The sequence below is a fragment of the Cervus canadensis genome, chromosome 2 (assembly GCF_019320065.1).
Source record: "Cervus canadensis isolate Bull #8, Minnesota chromosome 2, ASM1932006v1, whole genome shotgun sequence".
In the NCBI taxonomy this organism is placed as follows: Eukaryota; Metazoa; Chordata; class Mammalia; order Artiodactyla; family Cervidae; genus Cervus; species Cervus canadensis.
In genome coordinates, this window is record NC_057387.1 from 6,129,603 (window position 1) to 6,156,933 (window position 27,331).

Consider the following 27,331-nt stretch of genomic DNA (forward strand, 5'->3'; position numbering starts at 1 on the left):
TGGTGTGGGTACCACACCCTGGGTGGATGAATAATATTCCTTTCTTTACTCTAACCAGGATGATTAGTAATTCCACTGCAATTCTTAGTGGAAGTAAATCCTCCTTCTGATTTGATTGCCTTTATTGACCAGGGGTTGATGTCTTTAATAAAGTTTATAAGCTCTCTCTCTTTAGACACCTACCCAGCCAGACACATCCGTAAAGCTCCACCCTCATGCACACGTTCATGGAGTGATCAGTTACTGGGATAAAGCGGACAAATCTGGCCACAATTGGTGGCTCCAAATCCTTTAGGAAAATGTCATAGGGGTTACTATTTCCATCCAGCACCTGAGAAGAAGGGAGAGAAAGACTGAGGAGATGCAATGCAGTTATGCTGACTCTTCTTCATTCCCCAAGTCATTATTTCTTTGATGGAACCTCTCTTTTTAATTCAAGAAGCAGAATGTATTCATTCACAGCATTGAATATCTCTCAGCAGCCTTGATATCCCTGTCTGTGCCCCCACCCTCCTCTTCATCTTGGGTCACACATTCACAAGGGCATAGCACATCTGCGGACACATAAACAGCTGCATAGACAATCTGTGTACTTCCTCTTCTAGCCTAAGTCAAAATACGGTCCCAGACATCCCAGGGTTTGGATGTCTCTTCTTACCTGTTTCCCATGCCGGTTCCGCCAAGAGATCCAGCGAGTGCCATCTCGGCTGTAGTTGATCTTGTACATGGGGGCAAACTCAATGCCATGGCCCCCTGCATGGCGCCCCTGGGTCCCCACCAGAGTGATAAAGTGCAGGGTGTGCAAGTCGATCTGCAGAAACTCCTTCAGGTCATCAGGTTCCACTGGAATCTCAGGACACCAGGCTCCATCCCCTTCTTCCGAGTCCAGCCTTGATGGATGAGGGTTAGGGGAAGAGGAAGGAACCATGAAACCACAGTTATTTACCAGTCCCCAGCAAGCAGCTGCCAGTCCTGAAAGGAGAGAGCAGGCTGGGAATCCAGTCCAGACAGACTCTTTGGGCTCTCCCCACCAGTCTGACTGTCACCACCGTACCCGCTTGTGGCCAGTTCCCTCTCCCTGGGGCACCATGAAACCCAGAAAGACAGTCACCACCAGGGAGATGGAGACCTTCAGACAATATGTAGCCTTTACTTCCCACCCTTATTTAGAGGTCACAAGGGAGGTCCCATGCAATGAAACCCTCCCTACCCTCTATTCCTTATAACAAAGCTAGCCACTCCTTGCCTGGATATCAAGTTATAAGAGTGGGGAGGGAGGAATCATCAGATCTGCAGTGTGGGTTGTGCAATGCAGTGGAATTTCAACCAGCAGGATGAGCGTGGCAGCTCAGCAAAAAGCCATGAAAACCTATGGTGAGAGTGAGGAGTAAGGGCATGTCAGGGAAAAGTAAATAATCTGGTTTCATTTTATGACCTCCAGGATGACCAAGCAAAATTGTGAAATCATTGTAAAGCTTATTTTGGGACCCTCTTCCCCCTTTCCCTCTTCCCAGGAATGTGTCTCCTCTCACCGATGATACCTACTCACTGCCACTCCCTTCCAGCCCCACCAGACATCACTCTAATCTTTCACACTCCAAGACAGGAATCATGGAGAAGGTTTATAGGGATGATTATAGGAAGGCTTAAAATGGATGATTCCGTTTTAACAGAGATCAATACTTTACACCAAAAGAACTAGATTCCAAGAAGAAGGTTATTTCCTAACAAGTTAAATAGCTTTTGACAAGGGTGTTTATTGCTTTAAAGGACCCCTGACATTAGACCACAAGAAACCTACCATGTTTTGTTTATGGATGAGGATGGCCCTTCAGTGTAAAGTATCCTTGAGATGAGGGAAGAATTTATTGGATGCCTCAATGTCTAATTAAGTCCTTGATGTCTTCTACTGTGAGCGATGTTTCACAGATACTCACCAAAAAGAGGATCAGGTTTCCTAACTTCCAGTGTCCTACCTAATCTGCACTTTCCCATAGGTACCACTGTAGTCCACTTCCTGCAGTAGTTCATGGTGAGAGACTGGCTAAAGCAAGTGTCCCACATGTCAATAAACCAGCCTGCAATGAGTGGTGAGGCTCCAGCGTGAGGCTGCTAGACTAGCACATGTCTTCCCCCATTCCTACCAGCTCCCACCAAATATCATCCTCCTCTGTTAGCCCTTTGAGCCAGTTATTCTGTCCAACCTATGCATGCATGCTCAGTCCCTCAGAAGTGTCTGACTCTTTGCAACCCCATGAACTACAGTCTGCCAGGTGGTCCATGGAATTCTCCAGGCAAGAATACTGGAGTGGGGCGCCATTTCTTACTCCAGGGGATCTTCCTAATGCAGGGATCGAACCTGCATCTCCTGCATTGACAGGCAGATTCTTTACCACGGGGCCACCTGGGAAGCCCCAAGGGAGCCATCTGTCCAGCCCAGAACTCAGGTTTTTTTGAGGTGTCCATTCTCACCTTCCATATTTGGCAGCTGTGGACTCTGACCACTGACTGGAAGCTGTGATGTCCTCATCTGGAATGTGGCCTCCTGACATGCCCAGAGGATAGCGGCATATAGCTGAACCAAGAAGAACCAAAGAGAAAAGAGAGGAAATGCTTTTATTTTTATTTTTATTTTCAGAGACCGCTAGCTAGGATGCAGTTGATTACTGGACAGGAAAGAGGGACTAAGTCCCTCTACAACCCCAGTTTGACCACTCTGGCTCTCTCAGCCTTTTCTTCCTGGACTGGTCTCCAAGCTTATTAGCGCTCAGTTTTCCAATCATTGACCCTCAGCCAACCCTTTCTTTTGGTCCAAATTCTGACAATCCTGTGATGTGCTGATTTATCCTTTCACTTGGTAATAACTCCGTGGCCTATCCCCATTTTCTTATTAGCAGACATGCATTTCTAATCAGTTTCCCAACAGTGGTAAATCCACATCCCCATAATTACTAGGTACCTTTTATGATCCATAGCATTTTTTTCCCTTAGATAGCTGATTTCATAAAACTATGGAGCAGAGCAAAAAACTCTCCTATAAAGGTACTGAACACACAGCTTTGGCCCCATCAGCTCCATGCTTTTGCCTCTGGCTAAGAATAATAATCTCTAGAGATGGACTTCCTCCTTCAGCCAAGATAGACTAACAAAGACCAGATTTATTCTCCTGGGTAAAACAACCAAAAAACAGTATATGAATAGTATATGAAAAATTGGGTTTCAACATAATGAATATCAGACAACAAAGGGCAACAATTCCTGAGAGAAAGGAAACAAAGAATATGAGCTCCACAATTGCAAAGCTTACTTCGATGAGAGCATCCAGGCTATAGCAGAGGGAGTGAAAATGCAGGCAGAGGCTGGAGGATTTCCTGAGCTCAGAAGACAAAGAAGAGTCTGGAGAGATCAAGGGGACTAGAGGTCTCAAGACATAAATTGCAATAAAATAGAGGATCCTTAGCTAAATTTAAATTTCAGATAAACAATAAATAATTTTTTAGTATACATATGTCCCATGCAATTTAAAAAATTGGTCTGTAAGAGAAGCAAAGAAATAGTATCTATAACTTTTTAAAAAAATCAATTGAAACAGATTCATAATTAATACAGAAGTTAGAATGGGAAAAGAAGAACACCAAAATACTTATAACTGTGTTGCATAGGTTCAAAGATATAAGGAAAGCTATAGAGGTAAAGAAAAGAAGTAAATCAAATTTCCAGAGATAAAATGTGATATGTGAGCTAAAATACATTGTATGGAATTAAAAGCAAATTACATATTGGAAAGAAAATAATACACATAAAGACAACAGTAGAAACTATTCAGAATGAAACAATGAAAGAAAAGAGAAACAAGCAATAATCAAAAAGTAATCACATCAGTAAGATGTGGAGCAATTTCAAATATCTAGATATACATATAAATGGATTCTGTGAAGAAGAGGAAGGAGGAAGATTGAAAATTATTTGAATAAAAATGGTGTAAAATTGCTTTAATTTGATGAAAATTACAAACTCAAGAAACTTAATAATGTGAAGGATTAAAAAAAATGAAGAAAACTATGCTACAGCATTTCATAATCCAATTGCTTAGAACAGGTGATAAAGAGAAAAATTTAAAAACATCTAGAGGAAAAGGATACTTTATGAACAGAGGACCAAAGATAAAGATGACAGCAAATATCCCATTCAAAATGGCAATTACATGGTAAATAAGATGATTTTTAATGTTATTTATATCTCTTTAAGAGGTAACAGGCTATTTAAACAAAAATAATAACATATTGTGTTTATGACATATACAAAATTAAAATACATGACAATAACAGCATAAAGACTTAAAAAGGAAAAATAGAAGCTATCCTGCTGAAAGGTTTTTTTTATATACTCTATGTGAAGTTATATAACATTATGTGAAGGTAGACATTATTTAGTTAAAGATGTACACTATAAACCCTAAAGCAAGCACTAAAATAATATTTTTTAAAGACTTATGGCGAGTAAGTCAAGAAAAGATAAAATGAAATCATAAAAATTCAATTAAAGTTGAAAAGAAGACAGAATTAAAGGAAACAAATAGGACAAATAGAAAACAAATAGCAAGAATACAGATTTTATGCTAACCATATAAATACTCCCATTAAATAGAAATGGTCTACATATACCAATTAGAAAGCAGGAATTATCAGAGTGGATTTAAAAAGAAAAATCAAAAAAAAAATCAAAAAAGAAAAAGAAAAATCAAGTTTAAAGTACATATAACCTGTAAGAAACATATTTTAAATATAAAAACACAGATAAATTATAAGAAAATATGGGGAAAATATACCATGAAAAGTTAATCAAAGAAAGCTGAATATCAGACCCAATATATCAAGACAAGGAATAAAGATGGTATTTCACAGTGATAAAGGAGTTAGTTCTTTAAGAACACATGACAGTCCTAAACATTTATTCACCTCATAACAAAGCTTCCCAACAAATGAAGCCAAAAAACAAACTGCCAAAAAGTTATCAAATTCATAATTATGGTTGGAGATTTCAATTATTCTTCAACTAACTTCCTTCCAAAGAAAACATACAGATGGTCAACATACGGATAGTATATGAAAAGAAACTGAACATCACTAATCATCAGTGAAATGCAAATCAAAACCGCAAAGAGACAGCACCTCACATCTGCTAGAATGGCTATTATCAAAAAGGTAGGAAGTGACAAGTACTGGCGAGGATGTGGAGAAAGGAGACTGCTTATGCACTGTTGCTAGAAATGTCAATTGGTGCAGCAACTATGGAAAAAAATGCAAAGGTTCCTCAAAAAATTAAAAATACGATTATCATATAATCTAGCAATTCTACTTCTGGGCATTTATCTGAAGAAAATGAAAACCATACTCAAAACTACATGTTCACCCTTCATTTCAATTGTAGCATTCTTTACAATAGCTAAGTTATGGAACAACATAAGTGTTCTTTGATAGGTGAATGGGTAAAGAAGATGTGGGGTATGTGTGTATGTGTGTGTACATACATATATATGTATATGTACATACATACATACACAATGGAGTATACACAATAGGATGATAATCAGTCATAAGAAAAAGAATGAACTCTTGCCATTGTGACCACATGGATGGATCCTGAAAGCATTATGTTAAGTGAAATAAGTCAAACATAAATACCAAATGATTCACTTACATGTGGAATCTAAAAACCAAACAATCAAAAAAAAACAAGCTCACAGATACAGAGAACAGATTGATGGTTGCCAGAGGCAGGTGGTGGGGGATGAGAAAACTGGGTGAAAGGGATCAAAAGGTGCAAATTTCTAATTATAAAATAAACATGTCATAGGGATATAAAGCACAGCATGGGACTATAATTAATAATACTGTACTGCATACTTAAAGTCATTGAGAGTAGAACTTTAGAACTTAAAAGCTCTTATCACAAGAAAAAATATTTTTGTAACTATGCATGGTGATAGATGTCAACTTAGACTTATTGTGGTGATCATTTCTCAATATGTACAATTATAATTTCAATATATTGTATACCTGAAACTAGTATACTGCTATATGTCAATTATAACTCAATGTTGGAATATTGAAATTATTCTAATAATGATTGAATATTTTAGAATACTGAAATTTCCTGATAGAGCAACAAGTCAAGGGGGAAACAATAACAAAAGGCACCCAGATTGGAAAGGAAGAAGTAAAGCTGTCTTTAATTGGAGATAATATGATCAGTTATATTAAAAATTAGATAAGGTTTATACTAGTGGTGAAAAGTTGCAATTTAAATACCATCAAAAACTACAAAATACTTAGGAATAAACTGATGCTGAAGTTGAAGCTCCAGTATTTTGATCATCTGATGCAAACAACCAACTCATTGGATAAGTCCTTGATACTGGGAAAGATTGGGGGCAGAGGATGAGATGGCTGGATGCAATGGACATGAACTTGGGCAAACTTCGGGAGATGGTGAGGGACAGGGAGGCCTGGCGTGCTACAGTCCATGGGGTTGTAAAGGATCAGACGTGACCGGGTGACTGAACAACGACAACAAACATGACAAAAGATGTGGAAGACCCGTATACTAAAAACTACCCAACACTGCAGAAAGAAATTAAAGATCTAAAGAAGTAGAGCTACACACTACAGGGCTCATGGGTCAAAAGAGTCAATCCGTCCATTCTACCCGATCAAAGTCTCAGCAGACTCTTTAGTATAAATGAACGGACTGATTCTAAAAAGCATATGGAAAGGCAAAGATCGCAGAAAAGCTGAAAAACTGAAAAAGAAAATCAAAGAGGAAGTACTAACATCAGACTTTAAGACATTATAAAACTATAGAAATCAAGACTGTGTAATATTGGCATAAAGACAGACACGCATACCAATGAAACAGGAGAAAGTCTACAAGTAGACCCACATATCTATGCTTGGTGCGTGCTCAGTCATGTCTAACTCTTTGTGACTGTAAACCGCCAGGTTCCTCTGTCCATGGGGTTTTCCAAGCAAGAATGCTAGAGGGGGTTGCCATTTCCTCCTCCAGGGGATCTTCCCAACCCAGGAATCAAACTGGAGTCTCCTGCATCGACAGGCTGATTTTTTACCACTGAGCCGCCTAGGAAGCCCAGTTCACTCCTTTATTTCTTTTGCCCAAAAGAAATAAAAGTGTATGTTCATACAAAGACTTAGGAGTGTGCCTAACAGTTTTATTTCCAATATGTAAGATTGGGAAACGATCGCATGTCATCAACAGGTAAAGGGATAAACAAATTACAATATACCCATGCCATGAAATACTACTCGGCAGGACTGGGATTGGAATGAAGCAAGTGAGAAGCTGAGGGTGCGAAGTGTCAGGAGGCCCTCACTCCCAGGGTCACGGAAGTGGCGGTGCCTTTGCAGAGGGCAAGCGCCTGCCTCCACTCTGCACCTTAGGCCCCTCCTTTGCTTCACCCTAGTCCCATCTCCACTCCCAGTAGGAACAAAAAAGGATGCTGCATCAATACATACTCAGCACAGAAGACTTTCAAAATATCTGTGCTGAGCGAAAGCACTGAAGAAGCCAGGCAAAAAAGAGTTCATAAGGTATGCTTCCATTTATACATAATTCTAGAAAATGAAAACAAGTCGATCCACAGCGACAGAAAGCTGATCAGTGGTTTCCTAGAGAAGGAAGGAGTGGGCAGGAGGAATTACAAAGGGGCCCAAAGAAACTTCTGGCAGAAATGAATATGGTTATTATCCTGATTATGGTGATGATTTCACAGGTCTATACATATGTCAAAACAGACCAAATCATGCATTTTTAATGTGTGTAGTCAACTGTATGTCAGTTGTACATCAGTGAAGTTATTTTTCAAAAAGTAACCTCTGGAATGGGATAACACATTAAGATTTTATTTGCATATTTTCAAACCCCTTTTCAAAGCAAGTAGCCAAGCCTTCCTGTTCCTTCACCCCTTGGAAGATTTATGTTTACAGGGCAGAAATAAGAAAGAAACTTCTTGAAAACCAATGGCTTCCTAGAAAGCCTGTTCTTGTTAATAAGGGACTGTAGCACAAAGTAGAGATGGCAGGAAGACAGATGAGATTTCCCTAGGCTGGAAAGTGACAGAGGTAGGGAGATCACAAGGCTAGCAGGAGCCAACTCCTTTCCTAGAAGTTCCCTGGAGTGGCGCAAACTGTCAAAGAGAAAATGATTCCATGTGAGCATTGTGTCCAAGGTTGGCACAGAAACAGCCAAACTGCTGTCCTTGGGAACATGGCGGGCTTGGAAAATAGTGACATCCACTGTAATAATGGCAAGATAAAGGCAAGAGGCCCATCTGTGTGTCCCGCATATAGCACAGCTCCTGAATTCTTGTCTGACCCTAGGGGAAGGATGATTCTGGGCCAGCTGACTCTCCCAGAAGTAGTATAATTAAGCAAAGTCATATATAGGCAGCTTTGGCAAGAAACATGGCCATATACCCACTGAAACTCGTCCATGTTACTGTCCACTTCATTTTCCAAGTCAGATTTGAATCAAGAGATGAACATGGGGATTTAGCTTTGCCTGTTCTTATCAAATGTATAATTTCTCCTTCAGAGGTGATTGGTTCCACAGATAATCATTATTCTAGACCCTTAAATGCAAATCTTAAGTGTAAATCTGGGAGTTTCATGAATGAAGCATCAAATTCTCAAACTCTGAACTCTGTAGAATGAGAAATCGAAGGGAGGAGTAAGGATTAGGAAATTCTAATACAACATGCCAGTGAGCCAAAATTACTAATGCGTGAGGTCAACATACATTTCAAAATCACACACAGGGCATGGTCCTCTCTTCTGCTCGAGTCCATCATTCAGCAAAAGTGGTACCCTGACTCCAGGTCTGCTCCAGCCCCCTGCTTGAAACTTCTCCTACATGTTGTTGGGTGTACTAAATATTTTAAACTTTAGCACCAGTGACTTAATGGCAAGGAACGGCTCCTGGAGGTCTAGCCCACAATCCACACGCCCTGGTCCAGTCTCCCAGAATACTTGCGCGGGAGTCTGGGACACAAGTGCAGCTACTTTACTTTGCTTTCCTTTTGCCACTGTCCCTTGTGGGTATATTCCTCTCAGGCACCTCCTGGGGAGGGGGCTGAGCTGGCCAAGGCAGGGATTCCTGGCTCCTTTGGCAATCATGCATGTCACAGTGCCCTCAACTGCCATCTTGACCCCTAAAATACAATTCTTCACAGTCTACAAAGTGCTGTCCAAGTGCCTACCTCATTTCACCCTTCCAATAACCCAGTATGATAGGCAGGGCATGTACTATTATTTTCAAATTATATATGAGGACACAAACTGAAGTCCCATGACTATTAAGCAGCAGGGGTTTGACTTGGATCACATTTCTGAGTCCCAACCCAAAGTTTGTCCCAGCACACCAGATTGCCCCTCTGCTTTAGCAAAAAGAGTGACTGGAGGCAAGCTGTCTCTCCCGAGACGCAAGCTGCTCAGCAGATGCGTAAGAGAGCTGCTCTCTGGAACTCCCCTCTCCCTTCTGAAACCAAAGCTTTGTTCCCAGAGACAGTCCTACCCCCAACATCACCCCCAGCGTGAAAATCTATTTGTTGGTGTATTGCTTTCCAAATCTGTGCGGTTTTTAATTCTTATTTTTATGAATTTGCTCAATGAATTGGGGGGAGTTTTGTGGTGTTACAGTAGCAGACAGAAGAGAGAGACAGAGCACCTTTTGTCACAGAGTTTACATTCTCGGGTGGGAGAGAAGACAGCAAGTAAATAAGTGTCTAATCTGAGAGAAGATGGTAATGTCTGTGAAGAAAATCAAGTGCAGGAAGGGAATGGGTGCTCTACTGCATAAGAAGACCAGGAGGATCTCTGAGATAAGGCAACTGAACACAGAACTCGCTGAAGGAAGACAACAGGCCAGGTGGCGTCAGAGGGGGACACGCTTCATGCAAAGGGAACAGGGAACGCAAGGAAGGAGTGTTTCTGGTTGGTTGCACCTGCAGTGGAACGACTATCCTAAGTTATTACCTAGCGTCCTCCTTTGGCAGTCTAATTGTACTCAACTAAAGCACGCATTTTGGAGGGCAGATAGTCCCGCTTTCAGTAAATCTCCCCTTCCTCTGACCTCTGACGTTTCCAGCATCTCTCTTACAGCAGTTGGCACACACTGCTAGGTCACACTTGTGTCTAGTCCTACCTCCCTATAGATGGCAAGCTTTTGGAAGGAAAAAATAAAAGGACTGTATCTTGTTCATTTTGCTTTTATTTCTCAGTGCACATCTGGGGAGAGAATATTTGCTTTAAAACATTTATTGAAAACAGAAGGTAAACCTTTGAGATAGCAATAGCTCAGGAATAAAAAGAAAGCTGAGTAAAATATTCTTCCTCCAAAACTCATTCCTGGGTCTTTTCCATTTCAGCCAACTCCATCATTCCAATGACTTGAGCCAAAAATCTTGAGGCCCATCTTTGACTCCTTTCACACTTCATATCCAGTCCACCAGCTGATAGGAAATTCTGTTAGCTACTCTAAAAATATTCCCATATCCCATCTACCTTTTGCAAATACTGTGCTACCAGTCGAGGCCGATTTACTGTCCTCTATCACCACGAATAGAATAAGAATCTTCTACTTGGCCTCCCATCATCCACCCTACCCTTCCCCATGTATCTACTAAAATATAAATGAGATCATGTAAATCTTCTGTTCAAAGCTCTCCATTAACTTCCCATCTCACTGGTAATAAAATTAAAAATCTTTACACATAACCCGTCCCCTGACTGTCTGGAACTTCATCTCCACCCCACCCTTCCCATCAGCCACAGTGGTTTCCTTGCAGTTCTTCTCACACATGAGGTGCTTCTTTTTCACAGATCTGCATTTACTGTTGAAGTATTTAACTTAATAACATAATTATCTTTACAGGGTGGAGGAAAGAGAAGTGGAATACCGTATTTCCCATTTTTTTCCCCCACATGTGAACGTCCCTAAAATCTGAATGCATCTTGCAAACAAATAGTGAGTCATGGGTCATCAGTATTTTTTTTCCTTAGAGGCACAGAAAGCAATGACACATCTTAGAGTCAGCAGTTTCTTAAATTCGATGAAATATGTAATAATAACATTCATTTAGAAGCACTTATCAAGGTCAGGCAACAAGATAAGCATTTTCTTACTCATTATTTCAGGTTTCCCACTTATTACCCATTTTACTGGTAAGCATTTAAATAATTGCCCAAGACCTTTCACCGAGTAAATACTTACTCAGATTAGAATCTGGCTCTAGAGTCTGTGACCACACTAAACTATACAACCTCTGAAAAGCAAATGATTTCAGATTCATTCCTGGCTCCACCACTTAATCCATATGGGATCTGAGCAAACCCCACACCCTCTTTGGGTCTCAGTTTCCTCCTGTGGACAGCAAGGGAGTCAGAGTAGATGTTCTTTAAGGCAGTGGTTCCCCAAAGCCAGTCCATGGACCAATTGCTTTAGAATTGCTTGGTGAGGTTCTAGAATACACATTTGTGGCTCTGCCTCTGAAGCTGAGCCCAGGAACCTGCATACTTCTGAAGTTTTCCGGGTGATTCTGCTGTGCAGCCAGTCTTGGGAACCACTCTGCTCCCAGATCCCTCCCAGCCTGAGCACCAGATGATCTTCTGGGGCCATGCCGGACAGAAAGAGAAATCCATGTTCACCGTCCCACTGGGCTTTCATTCCTGGCTATCATGTATCTCTAGACACTGAGCTGTGAGTGTAATGAGAACTGCTTCCCGGAACATCTAAAGTAAACCAGAAATCGGGAAGGGGGTTCGCCTGGGGTGAATCATGATATTGTTGCAAATAACTTCCCCACCAAGGCATAGCTTATCCTGGGAACAGCAACCAAGAAGTTTCCACAGAGCTGCTGCTGCTATAGCTGCCTTCATGAAACATTTTGGTTCCATTGTATTTCCTAGGCTCAGGGACCCTTTCTATTTTATGGTCTAACTAAACTTATATGGGAATTTACCCTAGTTAACAGAGAGAGAGAAAACCTGAGATCCCACCTGAGATACTGTCTTTGGTACAAAGGAGTACCAACTCCCTTCCTCAAGGTTCTGGTCTCCTTATCTATCACTGTGTTAGAGCTGTGGTCCTCTGAGTGTGCTCCCAGGTCCAGCAGCACCAGCATCACCCAGGAACGTGTTAGAAATGCAAATTCTCAGTCCCTACCTCCATCCTACTGGATCTGCAGATGGGGCCCAGCAAAGGCGGTCCCTCAGCCCTCCTGGTGGCATTGATGCACAATCAATGTGCATCAATTTTGTTAATAAAGTTTGATAATTAGAGGAACTGGGGGAGAAGATGAGGCTCCAGTTCTTCACATAAAAAATGCTAAATGTCTCGGAGCCCCCTCCTCCTCATCCCCTCCAGTCCTTCCATCACAAAAGGGTTTAAGCCCAAACTGTGTGAAGACAGCAGAGTGGCAACAACTTTGACAAAAACTAGAAGGGTTCTCCCTGAGTCGGGGGAGAGGGGCTGCGATCTCTGAACCTCTGCCTGGAAACTGATACAAAGTTTTTGGAGAAGAAGAATTCAGGATGATAGGTGACATGTTATTTCTGCTAAGAGGCAATCAAGAAGTGAGATGTAAACGTGGCCTCTGAGAATCATCTGGTTCATCAGCAAATCCCTCAAATTTATTGGTTTGGCCAAAAAGTTTATTCAGGTTTTTCCATAAGATGGTGTGAGGAAATTAACAAGATAGCGCCAGTCAGGCTCTCCCACCCCACGTTCTGTAAACAATGACTGTGCATGGTTATGTAATGGCTGAGATCATTTATAGCACTGCACATGTGTATCACGAGGTACTCGCTTGGCCGCGGGCTACTGTGGGCAGCTCACCTGCATGCGCTTCACCATGAAAGCCCTGGCTGCCGCCACACTGGGGTTGTGTTGGAGCGACAGCGTGACTATGTTATATGAGGTTATGTTATGGTTGTGCTACAGCTGCTGAGTCAGCCAGGAGAGAGGCTGTTACAGCTGCCTTGCCAGCCAGGGGAGAATAATTGTGTCTGCAGTTCCGATGGCTCCTTGAGGCTTCTTCCAGCCTCTTAGCTCATGCCTTGCCTACCCTGGGTTCAGCGAACAGTGCAAACAGTGTGAACAGTGGGACAGACGGTACAGAAAACTCAAATGAACTTTTTTGCCAGCCCAATGAAAGTGAAGGTGACAGTCACTCAGTTGTGTCCAGCTCTTTGCAACCCCATGGGGTAGTCCATGGGATTCTCCAGGCCAGAATACTGGAGTGGGTAGCCTTTCCCTTCTCCAGGGGATCTTCCCAACCCAGGGATCCAACCCAGGTCTCCCGGCCCTGCAAAGAAATAGTGGGGAAGGGGAGAAATAGCTGAACTTAAAAAATTTGCCAGTTCAATACCTCCTGCAATTTTTTTAAGTTCAGCTATTCCTCCCCTTCCCCACTACTTCTATGCAGGGCCCAACCTCCGCCACCTCATGCCTGGAATACTATAATACCTTCTAGCTCTTCTTCCTGGCTCTCCTATTGACCCTTCTCCATACAGTAGCACAAGTGAGCTTCCTGAAGCCTGGCATTAACTGAGTCCTTAATAAATATATATAGGTAGAAAAACTAGTAAAAGAAGAATTTTGTATTATGTTGTTTATTATTGCAGAACTTAAAAACATGTTGATGTAAGTCAAGCCAATATTATAAAGCAATTAATTAAGAATAAATAAATACATAAAAATAATAAAATAAAATAAAAATTTTTTTAAAGAAAGAAAAAAAAAGGCCTAGGAAGTCAAAGAAGGATAACCCCTACTAGTGACATTTAACCTGGCAACAGATATCTGAGACTTCCTTAAAAGTCTGGGCCACTATAGGGCTTCCCTTGTGGCTCAGACAGTAAAGAATCTGCCTACAAAGTGGGAGACCTGGGTTTAATCCCTGGGTTGGGAAGATTCCCTGAAGGAAGGCATGGCAACCCACTCCAGTATTCTTGCCTGGAGAATCCCCATGGACAGAGGAGCCTGGTGGGCTACAGCTCATGGGGTCACAAAGAGTCAGACATGACTGAGCAACTAACACACACACACACACATCTTTTTGTTCATGAATTTAACAAGTTTGTTGTTCAGTTGCTCAGTCATGCCTGACTCTTTGTGACCCCATGGACTGTAGCCCACCAGGCTCCTCTGTCCATGGGATTTCCCAAGCAATACTGGAGTGCATAGCCATTCCATTCTCCAGAGGATCTCCCTGACCCAGGGATCGAACGTGGGTCTCTTGCATTGCAGGCAGACTCTTTACCATCTAACAGAGAAGCCTGACAAAACTATGGAAAACATGAAAACATGGTATGAAGATAAAAGTGATGGCAGGAAAAATTGGGACATTCGTTAAGGTAGCAACCTTCACCTGAGATTTTCCATTTTACTTGTGCTTATTTACTTCCTTACTGAAATTGTAAGCAATTTTGAAAATACTAATTATATCAGGTTTTTTCTTTTCCCCCTTACCACCTACAAACACCATGCATTTAGCAATTAAATAAGAAAGAAAGAGGTAGAGTGATGGGTAGATGGATGGAAGGATGATTTCAAGGATGGATAAATGAAGTGTGATCTTAACAACATGTTGAATTCTTCAGAGCAGGTGTTACAACTGATCTGCCCCGGAACCTCTCAAAGTGTCTGGCCATAAAAGGCACTCAGCCCATGTTTGCTGAGAAAATTACCCTGATTAGCAGCATTTCCCTGATGAGGGTCAGGATTGTCAAAGGGAGCACCATCTCATTGCCAATTCACAACAATCTCTAGAGGACAGTGCTGCAAGAGTGCTTTGTGGGCATTTGCATGAGAGGATGGGGAAACAATGGAAACAGTAAGAAACTTACTGTCTTAATAATAAAGAGACTTTATTTTGGGGGCTCCAAAATCACTGAAGATAGTGACTGCAGCCATGAAATTAAAAAACATTTGTTCCTTGGAAGAAAAGCCATGACCAACCTAGACAGCATATTAAAAAACAGAGACATTACTTTGCTGACAAAGGTCTGTCTAATCAAAGCTATGGTTTTTCCAGTAGTCGTGTATGGATGTGAGAGTTGGACTATAAAGAAAGCTGAGCGCCAAAGAGTTGATGCTTTTGAACTGTGGTGTTGGAGAAGACTCTTGAGAGTCCCTTGGACAGCAAGGAGATCAAATTAGTCAATCCTAAAGGAAATCAGTCCTAAATATTCATTGGAAGAACTGATGCAGAAGCTGAAGCTCCAATGCCTTGGCCACCTGATGTGAAGAACTGACTCATTTGAAAAGACCCTGATGCTGGGAAAGATTGAAGGCAGGAGAAGAAGGGGTTGACAGAGGATGAGATGGCTGGATGGCATCACCAACTCGATGGACATGAGTTTGGGCAGGCTCTGGGAGTTGGTGATGGACAGGGGGGCCTGGAATGCTGCAGTCCATGGGGGTCTCAAACAGTCAGACACGACTGAGTGACTGAAGTGAACTAACTGCATGAGAGGAAGAGAAGTTCTGACCAGATTATTAGTCAGTAGAAGATCCCCAACTCAAGCCAGAGTAAAACTCTGGGCTACAAGTATTACAAACCTTCTTCAGACAACAGAGCAGAGCTGTAGGTCTAGAAGCTGAGACCAAGGAATATAACATGAAGAAAGGGAGTTCAGAGATAAAAGCCATCAAAGCAGCCACGAGGCAAAGCTCCTTGATGAACTGGTATTCCCAGGGGCCTCAGAGAAAGGACACAGGAAAGTAGATGAGCTGATCTTGGATGGCCTTCCTCATCCTAGTGGGTCTTTGGAACCAGGATAAACCTTGGCCCTCAGCAACCAACGTGGCACTTCTCAGCGGGACCAGTGTGGTTTTCCCATTGAATGTACCTATTTTTGGCAAACTCCTTCTGTGGAAGGGATCCCAGCCAATAGTGAAGACTCAGAATTGCCAAGTCGGCCCAAGTCCTAAAAGTCAGGTCCCCTTACTTTCCCCCAAGCCCACTTCATTGTTGATCAAAGCCCACCCATCTCTCTCTGAGCTTCGCATTATGAAATATAAAGCAGCATGAAAAGGTAGAAAATCACAAAGGGAAGCAAGAGACCCTGAAGCAAAGAGGCATCACCTGATTTTGCCTGCTGAGTTGTCTTGGTGGTTGCCTACGCTTCCGTTACCCACCAATCTCCCGGACAGAGAAGCCAATTGACTTTTCCAGTTTCCCAGAGTGGAAAGTTACTAGCACAGGCTGCTGCATGCCCAGGCAGCAAGGCGGTTCATCCTGAGCTCTGGTGGGGCCTGGCAGGCAGGCCGAGGAGCAGCAGCTGCCACCAGGCCCCAGCTTCCAAGAATTATTTTCACACTGTGCTGCCAAAGTTGAGAGCCTGAAAGGGCCGCTTGTTTCATGATGTTTACCATCTCACTGTCAACTCCAGACCACAGGCTCTCCCCATCAATGAGTGTCCTATATGCAGCTTCCAGGAAAACACACGCATGGCACACAGGCCTGAGGCCACGGAGAGCGGACAGCTGGGCCTCTCTGGCATGGGGCAGGTAAGACTGCTGGGGGAGGGGCTCAGCTATTAGGGTCAACCAGGGGACCCAAGGCAGTTGATGACCTAAAGGAACATTTGCAATCATGAAACTTTAGAGCCAGGCCTTCAAGAAATCAATCCTTCCAATGGCTCCATGTTAAATATCAGAACCTCTGAGGCTCAGAAAGGTGAATTGACTTAGTCAAGGATGAACAGCTGATTAAGGTAATCAGGACTGAAAGTCAAATCTGATCCCTGGTTCCTCTTTCTTCAAGCCCAGGCTACCATGACCTAGTTTTTCCAGCTCCAGAGAGGACAAGGTGGTCTAATTAAAGAAGCTGTCATTTGGGCCCCTTCTCTCCAGAAACCCTGCTGAGCAGACTGCTTCAGACTTGTTCACTGTGCAAGTAAATATCTACATACTGGGATCTTGCTAGGTGCCAAGGAAACTTATTTGGGTTCCTCTAAGTACAATGAGGCTATTTTGCCAAGACCTCTTTTGCCCAAGTCGAAATTTCCCTTAAGAACAGCCCTTTAGAATTGCAGTTTTCCTAAAAGCCTAAAATACTCTCCAGAAACAATTATTGCAGAACTCTGGAAGAGGGGTCCCCAAGTTGTACTGGATTTCTGGGTACTAAGATAAGGATTGGATAAGGTATGTTAGACTTCCTGGTTAACAAAGTCAGTGAAAGCCTCCTGCGAAAATAGTGTGTCCTTTCCCGCAACAAGGAGGTAAGTTGAGACAGCTAGGTAGCTATGAGTTAGGAGTTGAGAACAAAGTTGTGGGATAGTTTAGGATCAAAAGAGGCCTATGCTTAAAATTTGATTCTGCCTGTTCCAAATTGTGGGACCTCAAGACAAGTTACTAAGCTTCTCAGAACCTCAACTTCCTAGTCTTAAAAAATCCTGCCAAGCAAGGTTGTTGCAGAGATTTAATGTATAAGGAACTTAACAATTCCTTGAAGGCAATAGGGCTCAATAAATGATATCCAGAAGGAGAGGGGATCATTTATTTTAAATATTACATTCACTCTTTCTTAAGCAATTTAGAGGTTTTATGGCCTTAGGAAGATTAATTAAGCTTTAAGCCTCTCAGTTTTATAGTAATAACAGTACTTGTTTATGAGAAAATATGAGTATATATGTCAAGTACTTGGTAATGTTTACAGCAGAGTAATGCTTAGAACAGTAACATTTAATAAAGGGTAGGTGTTATTGATTTTTTAACTATTTTTACTCTGACTCATTCTAAAAAAAATTGGAACTGGATTCCAAAACTGTACAATATACTAAGTAAATAAACAGACAAACAAATAAGTGTAGAAATGCAGATATGGGGAAAGAGAATAAGGACATTAAGGTAAGCTGGAGCTAAGGTTAATACCCAAAATATAATCAATATTACATTTGGTTCTATACACTCTGCTGGTGATGGGCCTCAAATTTGTCTCTGAGCTTCCTACTAACCAATTCAAAAAGCAAAGCATAATCAGTTAACATGAATCACAGCAACAGCAAGGTAAAAGTTAACTTTTTATTTTTGTTCCCAGGTGGGATGGAGTAGCTTATAGTAACTAACACTCCCCTTGAAGATAACTGGAAGGACTAGATAAAATCTATAAATCGTCTATTTACAGGCATCCAATTGCTGCTGACAGAGTGAGAAGAGAGGAACTGAAGATTTGGAGAAGGGGAGTGAGAAGTAGCATTCCCTCTGCAGTCACTGTAACCAGCTGCCAACTGCAAAGAGCAAAGGCAAGAGGCTGACCCTGGGCTTCACACTGGCAGAGGGTCACTAGAGGATAAAAGCTCTGAGTCTTTGAAGGAGGCCTGGGATCCTTCTAGCAGGCAGCTTTTTTCTTGTTCAGCACATTTGCCAAATGCTGGGGTTGTATAAGAGAGGCAGTGTGAAAACCTAAAGAGACACCCTCTGAAAAGCTGAGTTTTTGAATCTGATAAAGATTATAGTTCAGGACCCACCAGGAAGCGAGGCCACAGAGAAAACATGGGAGTTTTCAAAAAGCCCTGAATGACCAAGAATCCAAGTTTAAACCCTACCAATTGCCCAAAGTGAAGATAGTCTACCCTACTATGTAAAGGCAGATCCAACTGCTTTCACTGTTAGCCAGTCTGGACTTTGGGTTCACATCCTCTTAAGAAAATCAAAGACCCAAACACATTTCTAAAGAGAAGACCACCCAAGCCTCAGAGAACTGGGACAAGCCAGTTTTCTACCTATATGCAGGGCATCTTAGTGGTCATGAATGTAGAAAAATGTCTTTAACGTTACCCCAATATTTGTAAATTTCTTACTCTTGGCACTTCAAGAGAGGAATTCAGATTCATCCTCATAAGATCAATTAAGGATTAATTTTACTTATTGAAGAAACAAAAAGAGTAACCAGAGATTTATCATGTCGTTATTGCTACTATAGCTAGTAGTAACAGTAAGAGCAGTAGAAGTAGTAGCATTGTACAGTAGGAGGAGAGGCATCCATTACTATTAAGCAAGTTACACAATAAGAAGCTATAAAAAGTCCTAAATATTGGTTTAACCTACTTAGAACAAACAAACTAATATTGTAGCTTTCTCAAAGTGGTTTTAGCCTATCCCCATATCCAGGGATTCTCCTATGCCAAGATGAAGCATTTCTTAAATTAGCAATACTTATGCATACAAGATACTCTTCCTTGTTAGACCTTATATCTTGACTACAGCTTACAACACCCAAAAGATTTAAGTCTAAATCCTTCCCTTGAAATGTCAAGAGTAATACAAACTTGGGTAAATGTAAGCACACTTTTCTTTATTTATAACCACTAAAATGCTCTGCCCATAGACCAGAGGAGAGGGAACTTAGGCTTTTAGGAATAAGCACAGAGGCTACTCCACCTCTGCAAGGAATAAGGAAAAAAGCCGTCAGACAGCAGGGGCTGGACCTCATTACTGCATATTAGTAGGGGCAGTTCAGGGAACTTCAGTCTGTCATCCTTCTACTTAACACCCCCATCATTTAAAAGAATGATATTCTTATGTCTTCTTCTCAGCTTTTGAACATCGCTGTGAGCTCAGACCTCTCCTGGCATAATTTAGATGTATTTCTGTAGGAAAATACAGGCAGAAAGGGAACTTCTTGACGTCCTTTCTTTCCCGCCTTCTTTTCACTCCTCAGACACTAACTGATTGCCTCTACAAGCCAAGCACTATGATAGGTGTCCATCATGAGGACACAGGAGATCAACACCACACCAAATAAGACAATGGCGCAAGTCGTTAACATCTGTGAAGCAGGGAAAAAAGAAGTTGCATACTTTTTAGCAACTCATCACCTTCCACTTAAGCCCCTCCAAAACCCTCATTGTTTTGAATGTCTTAACTTTGCCTTACTTTACTGTGTATGTGTCCAAACCACTGAAAAATTCTCAGAGGCCTATCTTACCACATCCACGCTCTTCAGAGGCCTGTTGGCTAAGACCAAGAGCTAAGTCAACAATCACACTATTCTCCCCAGAAAATAAAAAAACAAAAAACTACACTGTCATGGATATGCTCAGCCTGGGCACAGGGCCCTGCATCCCTTGGAGTTGGAATGGCCAGAGTTCAGGGTTGTTAGAACCTCTATTCCCCAAAGGTAATGTGAGTCTCTCTGGGAGACCACAAGGGACCATAATAGTCACTAATGAACTCTTTTTCTCTTTCCTCCTCCATCATCGGCTTGAAAGAAACTGTTGTTTTATAGTTTGCATTATTTTAATTTCCTTCTCTTCCAAAAGTAATAAATCACAACCCTTGATATTTGCATATAACACTCCAAAGCCCATTGACTCCCATTATCTCATTTGGTCCCCCTATTGAAACCCTGTGAAGTGCAGAAAGCAGACTTTATTCTTCCCATTTTATAAGTGAGCAAAGTAAGGTGAAGAAATTTAGCTAAAGTCACAAAGGAGACAGTGCCAGAGCTGAAGCCAGAATCTAGATCTCTCAGTGCCATCGTCTCTTCACCATCTGTGTTTCCATCACACTCTTCCGTCAGCCCATACCCTCCATGCTGTCTGTAGTGTAACATCAGGGTCGAGAAGAACCACCAATTTAGGGAACAATCTGGAGAGAGGGCCCAGAGAAACTCATTTCTTGTTTAAGTTTTAGAATGCCCTGATTCCAGATTTGTTGAAATCTTACAGCAAAAGGAACATGCGTCCTGGGAGGAGGGACATAGCATGGCATGTTGTTGTCACTGGGTGAAGGCAAATGCTTTGACTGGAAAGCACTTGCCGTAGACCAAGGATCCCAAAGTCACGTGGTTCCTGCTTTGGGTACCAGCTTAACTTCATGTTTGCCCTATTACTCCTCAGTGACAACCATCTCCACCTCTTGTTTTTCTATTTGTGGTTATGTGTCTTTACTCCATGTTCTCCCTTTCTCTTTTTACCCAACCTGGCAAATTTCTTTTTCTCTGGATCACCCTCGGCCTTCACTGTCTCTGCCAGCATGACATAGAGACTTGATGTGATGGGTAGCACACATTCAGGGAGGCTAACTCTCCAGGAGGCAGCAGAGCACAGAGGTCAAGAACATGCTCCCTGGAGGTGGATCACGTCCCAGCTCTGCCACTTGGCTAGGTCTATAACCTTGAGTGAGTTACCTAATGTTTCTGGGCCTCAATTTCCCCTCTGTGAAACTAGAAAAACAATGCCACCTAATTCCTAAGGTGCTTCTGAAGACTAAATTTGCTGATAGAATGGTACCAGGAATATATTAAGTGCTTATTAAATATTAGCTGGTACTCTTCTCTGAAATGTGCGTCTTCTTTTTCTCCAGTTGGCATAACTAAAGTGCTTAAGGGGCAAATGAGTTTCTGATATCCCTAGAGAGAAATCTTTTTACTGGCAGGAAGGATACCAGAGGCCACCCTCGGGCTAGATTCGACACACAAACATATTGATACAAGCAAGAAAGAGCTAATCTGGGCAGCATCTAGCATTGCGCACTGAAGAGAAATTCAACCTGGGAGGTCCCTTTCCAAGGCCCTTCTCAAGCGCCACACACACACACAAACATACTCACAGCCTTAGTACCTCAGGCCGGGGTTCAGAAACCTGGTACTAGCACCACATTCTCATTAGCAGTTGAGATCCCATAAACCCTCTCAGCACATCTCTGGAGCCACGAATAATGACAACCCAGGGAAGTAAAAATGATTTTCTAGTGTGGAAATGTGTGTAGGTAAAGCAGCTGTATGAACTTTGGTGGGAGACGGGAAGTTGGGAGAAGGGGACAGTCGTGCACAAGGCAACCAGAGCATCTCCAGCACTTAGGTTTCTTTGCCAGGGCAAGCTGGTCCCGAGGGCCTTCTAACTCTAGCCTTTCTTGCCGAGCGTGCTAACAAGACCAAGCTTCCAAGAGCTCTGTGGGAACCTGTTGTCTTACCCAGTTCCTTGGATTCAGGCTGTCCCTCAAACCCAAATTTCTCTCATCCCCATAAATGTACATCAGAAGTCACAGAAAGGAAATCATAAAGCTGTCCAGTTATACATGATCATTAGGGAAAGACTGTTTCCTCAAATGGCCTCCAAAGGGGTAGGTAGTCTGATGGAAGGAACCTGGGCCTGGGAGTCGGGAGCCGATGGTCCCCGCTTTACCATTAGCTGTGTGTGTTGTCATGGACAAACAACCAAATCACTCACCCTATTTGACACCCAGTTCCTTTATCTATAAAATGAAGAAGAAGGACTTAATTATCTTTAAGATTCATTGCAGCGTGACTAGCCTAGGATTTCAAGTCCCTAGACCTTAAGAACTCACTGGATGTAGGATTGATGCTAGAAAGAATAAAACCACAGAGATGAACTGAAAGTGAATTTGGAGCTAGTAGGACGAGAACACTCTGAATCTCAGATCCTTAATGTATTTGTTCCTCCAAACATTCTAGATATCAAAGGAGGCCTCCACCACCCCAAAACTCTAAACTGTTAGCAAGTTGCCTGCTTCTTATGAGGGCAAAATCCAGGCTGGACATGGGAAGTCCCAGCATGTGCCCTGGCTCTGTACCATGGATCCTAAGTGCCTAAATTGCCTGTTGGACAGAAGGGGTGTTCTCCCTCTTCCAAGCACAAGTAGTTGTCACAGGCCAAGTCAGGAGAGTGGGGCTAACTGCCCCTGTGCTCTCCACACTCAGTAGTTATTTAGTTGGCTGGGTGAGTCCTCAGGACTAACAGACCCTCAGCGAAGTTTTCAGGATAACCAGGTTGGTTCTGCTACTTCCCCCTACCTGAAATTCCACAGGGCAGGGTTCTGGACCCCCAACGGCAATCAAAACACTGGCTTTATACATTCTGGAAGAGCCTGACCCTGGAAACTGATCAAACAAATTCAGTAGCCAGGAGTATTCATATACTTCATATGGAGTCTAGAGATGCCCCTTTCCCATGGAGGCAGACTAGGTTGGAGCATGATTTCTAGATGCAACTTCTTACTAAGGAGCATTTTAGGGTTTACATCTTCAAGATATTCATCAGCTATCTTCTATGTGCTTAGACTAAGCGACATGATTCCTCTGAAGTTCTGACTTTAGATTCCTGAGCCTGGGAAGTGGCAGGGAGTTGGGGACAAATGGTCTTTCTTGTGAAAAACAGCCATGAGAGTTCAAGGACCCTGTTTCCAAGCCCAAAGCCTATCAGTGTCTTCCAAAATGGGCAGTAAAGCTCTAACACCACTAAATTATAGTAAGTTTGGGACAAAAGGTTTCATAGCTTATCTAATCCAACTTTATTTTACTGCTGATGAAAGGATGAAAGAAGTACAAAGAGAAGTATATGACTATTGTCATGTAACTAACTTAAGACCAAGTAGAAGGCAGCCAGACTTCAACTAGTTTGTGTTGAGAGGAACACAAAGCAAGAAACGAAAGGATGGTGTTTGTCAAAGTTCAGGTCTGAGATGCACTCACTAAGCTTATTACAAAAAAGTAACAAGGTACTGGATTTACTGAACCAACTAATCACTGACATTAAAGTATCTTGATTATGTGTCGTATGGAAGAAAAGGGAATATCCCATGGAAATGGAATTTTTGCAAAGATAAGAAGGCGAGTGTTTCACAAATGTAGTCATACTGGATGAAGAAGAGGAAGTGAAAATACCCTCAGGAATTCAAATCTAGCCTGAGGCCCCTGGGACCCTCAAACACTGCAGTGGGGTGGGATATCAGTAAAATCACTTTGGAAAACTCTTCAGCAATATGTAGGAAAACAGATCATATGCAACATATAAGCTGTGCTGTGCTTACTCATCAGTCACGTCTGACTCTTTGTGACCCCGTGGACTGTATGTAGCCTTCCAGGCCCCTCTGTCCATGGGGTTCTCTAGGCAAGAACACTGGAGTAGGTAGCCTTTCCCTTCTCCAGGGGATCTTCCCAACCCAGGGATTGAACTCAGGTCTCCTGCCTTGCAGGCGGAATCTTTACCATCTGAGCCACCAGGGAAGCCCAACATATAAGCTACTTCTAGGTATATATCTAAAACACTTGAGTATTTATCTCTACCAAAAGAGATTTACAAGAAGGGTTATAAGAGCTTTATTTATATGAGCTCAAACTGGAAATGATCCAAATTACCATCCAAAGTAGACTGAATAAATAAAATATTCAAACAAAATTATACAACAATGAAAACAGAGTTGCCAACTGCATGCCACGATAGGAATATCATGAACAAAATGTTGAGTGGAAGAAGCCAGAAACAAAAGGTGATTCCACTCATGTAAAGTACAAAAACAAGTAACACCAATTTGTGTTGTTAGAAAACAATAATGACTACCCTTGGGGTGAAGGTGGGGCAAAGTGACTTGAAGAGAGGGTAAGAAGAGCTTCTGAAGTCCTGGTACAGTTCTGTTGCTTCATCTGGATACTGCTTAGATGGATGTGCTCAGTTTATAAAATTCATCATATTGACACTTACGCTATGTCTAATTTCCCATATTTATATTTGTGGCAAAAAGGACAAATGGCCCCAGCCCTTTCCTCTTTGCTGTGTTCAGACCTCCCCCATGTAATATTTTTGTGCTGTCCCACTCTGACTCTGGGCTTGGCCATGTGGCTCGCTTTGGACAATGAGATCTCAGCAAACATGACAAGCACTGGTTTGAAAAATGCTACACATTTCCCTCTCTGGTTTGCTGCTATGCAATCTCCATTAAAAGGTGTCTACACTAGCAGGGCTAGAGGAGAGCACAGCGAAGCTGCCCCAGTCGTCAGAGCCAAGGCCATCCTCGATGAGTCAGTAAACGACCAGCTGACTCCCAGATATGTGCAGAAGGGACATCCAGAAGGGACCAGAAAAATAATCCCATCAAAACCAGACTTAATCCCCAACTTTGCATGTGTTGTTAAGTGGCATCATTATGGTAATAGACAATTGGTATAACTGTATACTTCAATTTAAAGAATTGGGAGAAGGGGACTAACAAATCTATTTTTGAGCATGGCCACACCCTGTAGGAAAGAGAAGCTGCCTGAGATCCTACAAGACCAGGGTCCCCAAAGCATAACATGACAGCCAAGTAAAATATAGGCCTTAGCCAACCAAACTTAACTGGGAAACCAACTTGCAGAAGTTCTCTAAGGCATCTGAAAATGTTCTCATCTGTTTCCCAGAAGATGTAGAAGCAAAGGGTTGCTTCTTCCACCTCCCATTTTACTTTGTTTTTATTCCACCCAACTCCATGCAAGAAACACTTTAACACTATTCAGCATGTTACAGAGTATATTAGTTTCTCTTTCTGCTATGGCCCTGTTTCAGCATAGAGAAAGAAAGGGAGGAGGGACCTTTGGACCCCTCAGCCGTGCTTTTCCCAAGATGAACACTGAAGGGCTTGAGTGTTCCGCTGGTCTTCCAGCATGGGGCTGAGCCATGGCAGCGTTACCTGGGTTAACCTGAGCTTCTGCGGAACTCAAGACAGGCAGCAGCAGGAGCAGCATGGAGGGCATTCGGGGGATCAGGATCATCTCAGCAGATGGCGTTGGCACTGGAGCCTTCAGCCCACCAAAAATGCAAGGCAAGAAGAAAGAGGAGAGGAAATGAGTGAAGTGGAAACCGCCAACACAGATGAACACAATTGACATAATTATCTTTGTGTTTCTACAGCGCTTATTTCTATATTTAGAATTTTAAATCATGAACTTTGATCGTTAAATGGGACACTGAATTGTCACAAAATATAAAAATTTTCAAATTCTGGGACATTCAATAGCTAGGTAATATAAGAACTTTCAGACCCTATTAGATTAAATTCTCATGGAATTAAAATTAGCAAAACTATAGATGGGTAAAAGTTTTAACAAGATAAATACCCAAATTGTGAACAGTGATAAAGTAAAACTGACTTTTACAATATTTTCATAATTGTAATATTTATTCCACTATTAAACCAAGAAAAACATTCAATGATGTTAATGTGTTTACCTTTCAAAAGATGTAAGGTCAATATTTATCCTGATTTATTAGCTCTGGAATTGTACCTGAAGCTCAAGTTCCCCTGGAATAATCCATGTGGTTATGGATTAGAGTTGAGACATCAGTATGAACTCATATTTAGCTTAATAGAGATATAAATGGTCACATATGGAAATATTTATAGATGTTTACACACAGGTTAGTACATACCCATATATCTATCTTCTTGTTATGAGAGTGCCTAGAAGCAATGACATCCAATAGCAATGAGCAAACCTGATACCCAGATCTTCACTTCTTATACCATTCTCCAGTAAAAGGAACCAGGGTTCCTTGGAGAAACTGCTCATTTCAGGGCTGAGGCAGGAAATACGATCACCGTGGAGAATGTTGTAGTGCCCCAAGTTGAGAATATATACACACACAAGAATGATGGGGATATGGTAAAAGAACCCAAAGCCAACAGAAAGAGTCCCCATGGCCAAAGCTGGAGCAATTTATGCAACAAAATGGATAAAGTGGTATTGCATTATAACTCAAGACATAAAATAAATATTTACAAGCCCATAAATAAATGATTGAATAAACAAATGGAGGAGAATAAACAAATTTTCTCATGCAAAAGAATTCTAAATAATTTATGTAGATACTCTCTGGTCTGTTGTCTTTCTCCCAAGAACCCATCACTCCAGCATAATCATGAGAATCACATCAGACAAATCCAATTGAGGGACATTCTATGAAATTCCTAATATATAATCCTCAAAACTGTCATGGTCACCCAAGACTAGAAAGTCTGAGAAACTGACACAGCTAAGAGAAATGAAGCAGTCATGATGCCTGACTGTAACACGTGACATCCTGGATGGTATCTTGGAACAGAAAAAGGACATTTGGAGAAAACTGAGGACATTTGGAAAAAGGACATTTGGAGGAAATCTGAATGAAGTGCAGACTTTAGTTAATAATAATGTGTCAATATTGGTTCATTCACTATGACATATTTACTATACTAATGTAAGATGTTAATTATAGGGGAAACTGGGTAATGGGTAAATAGAAAATCTATGTACTCTTTGCAATGATCCCACAAATATAAAACTGTTCAAGAATAAAAACTTTATTTTAAAAAAGACAGTTTCTTCCAGGTAACACTATTAGTCAACAAACACTGGACCCACTGTTAGAAAACTGTATAATGTGAAATTATAAAGGGAGGCAAACTCCCTTTAAGCTGGAGTGATTAGAGGAGGTTTCATAAGGAAATAAGCGTCTGATCAGATTCTTAAAGGATGAATATGATTTTAATGGAC

At 41.8% G+C, this 27,331-nt stretch overlaps 1 protein-coding gene across 5 annotated transcripts in view; it reads right to left on the bottom strand.

Annotated features, from left to right (window-relative positions):
• DDR2 (discoidin domain receptor tyrosine kinase 2) overlaps nt 1–27,331 on the bottom strand; it is a 172,604-nt gene that overhangs the window by 46,495 nt on the left and 98,778 nt on the right. For all 5 annotated transcript variants that reach the window (XM_043450719.1, XM_043450712.1, XM_043450703.1 and 2 more), the window contains 4 exons: nt 25,489–25,597; nt 2,473–2,575; nt 659–890; nt 184–331 (listed from right to left, as the gene is read on the bottom strand). In XM_043450719.1, the coding sequence (XP_043306654.1) occupies nt 184–331; nt 659–890; nt 2,473–2,575; nt 25,489–25,597 (592 nt within the window). The remainder of the gene's footprint in view (nt 1–183; nt 332–658; nt 891–2,472; nt 2,576–25,488; nt 25,598–27,331) is intronic.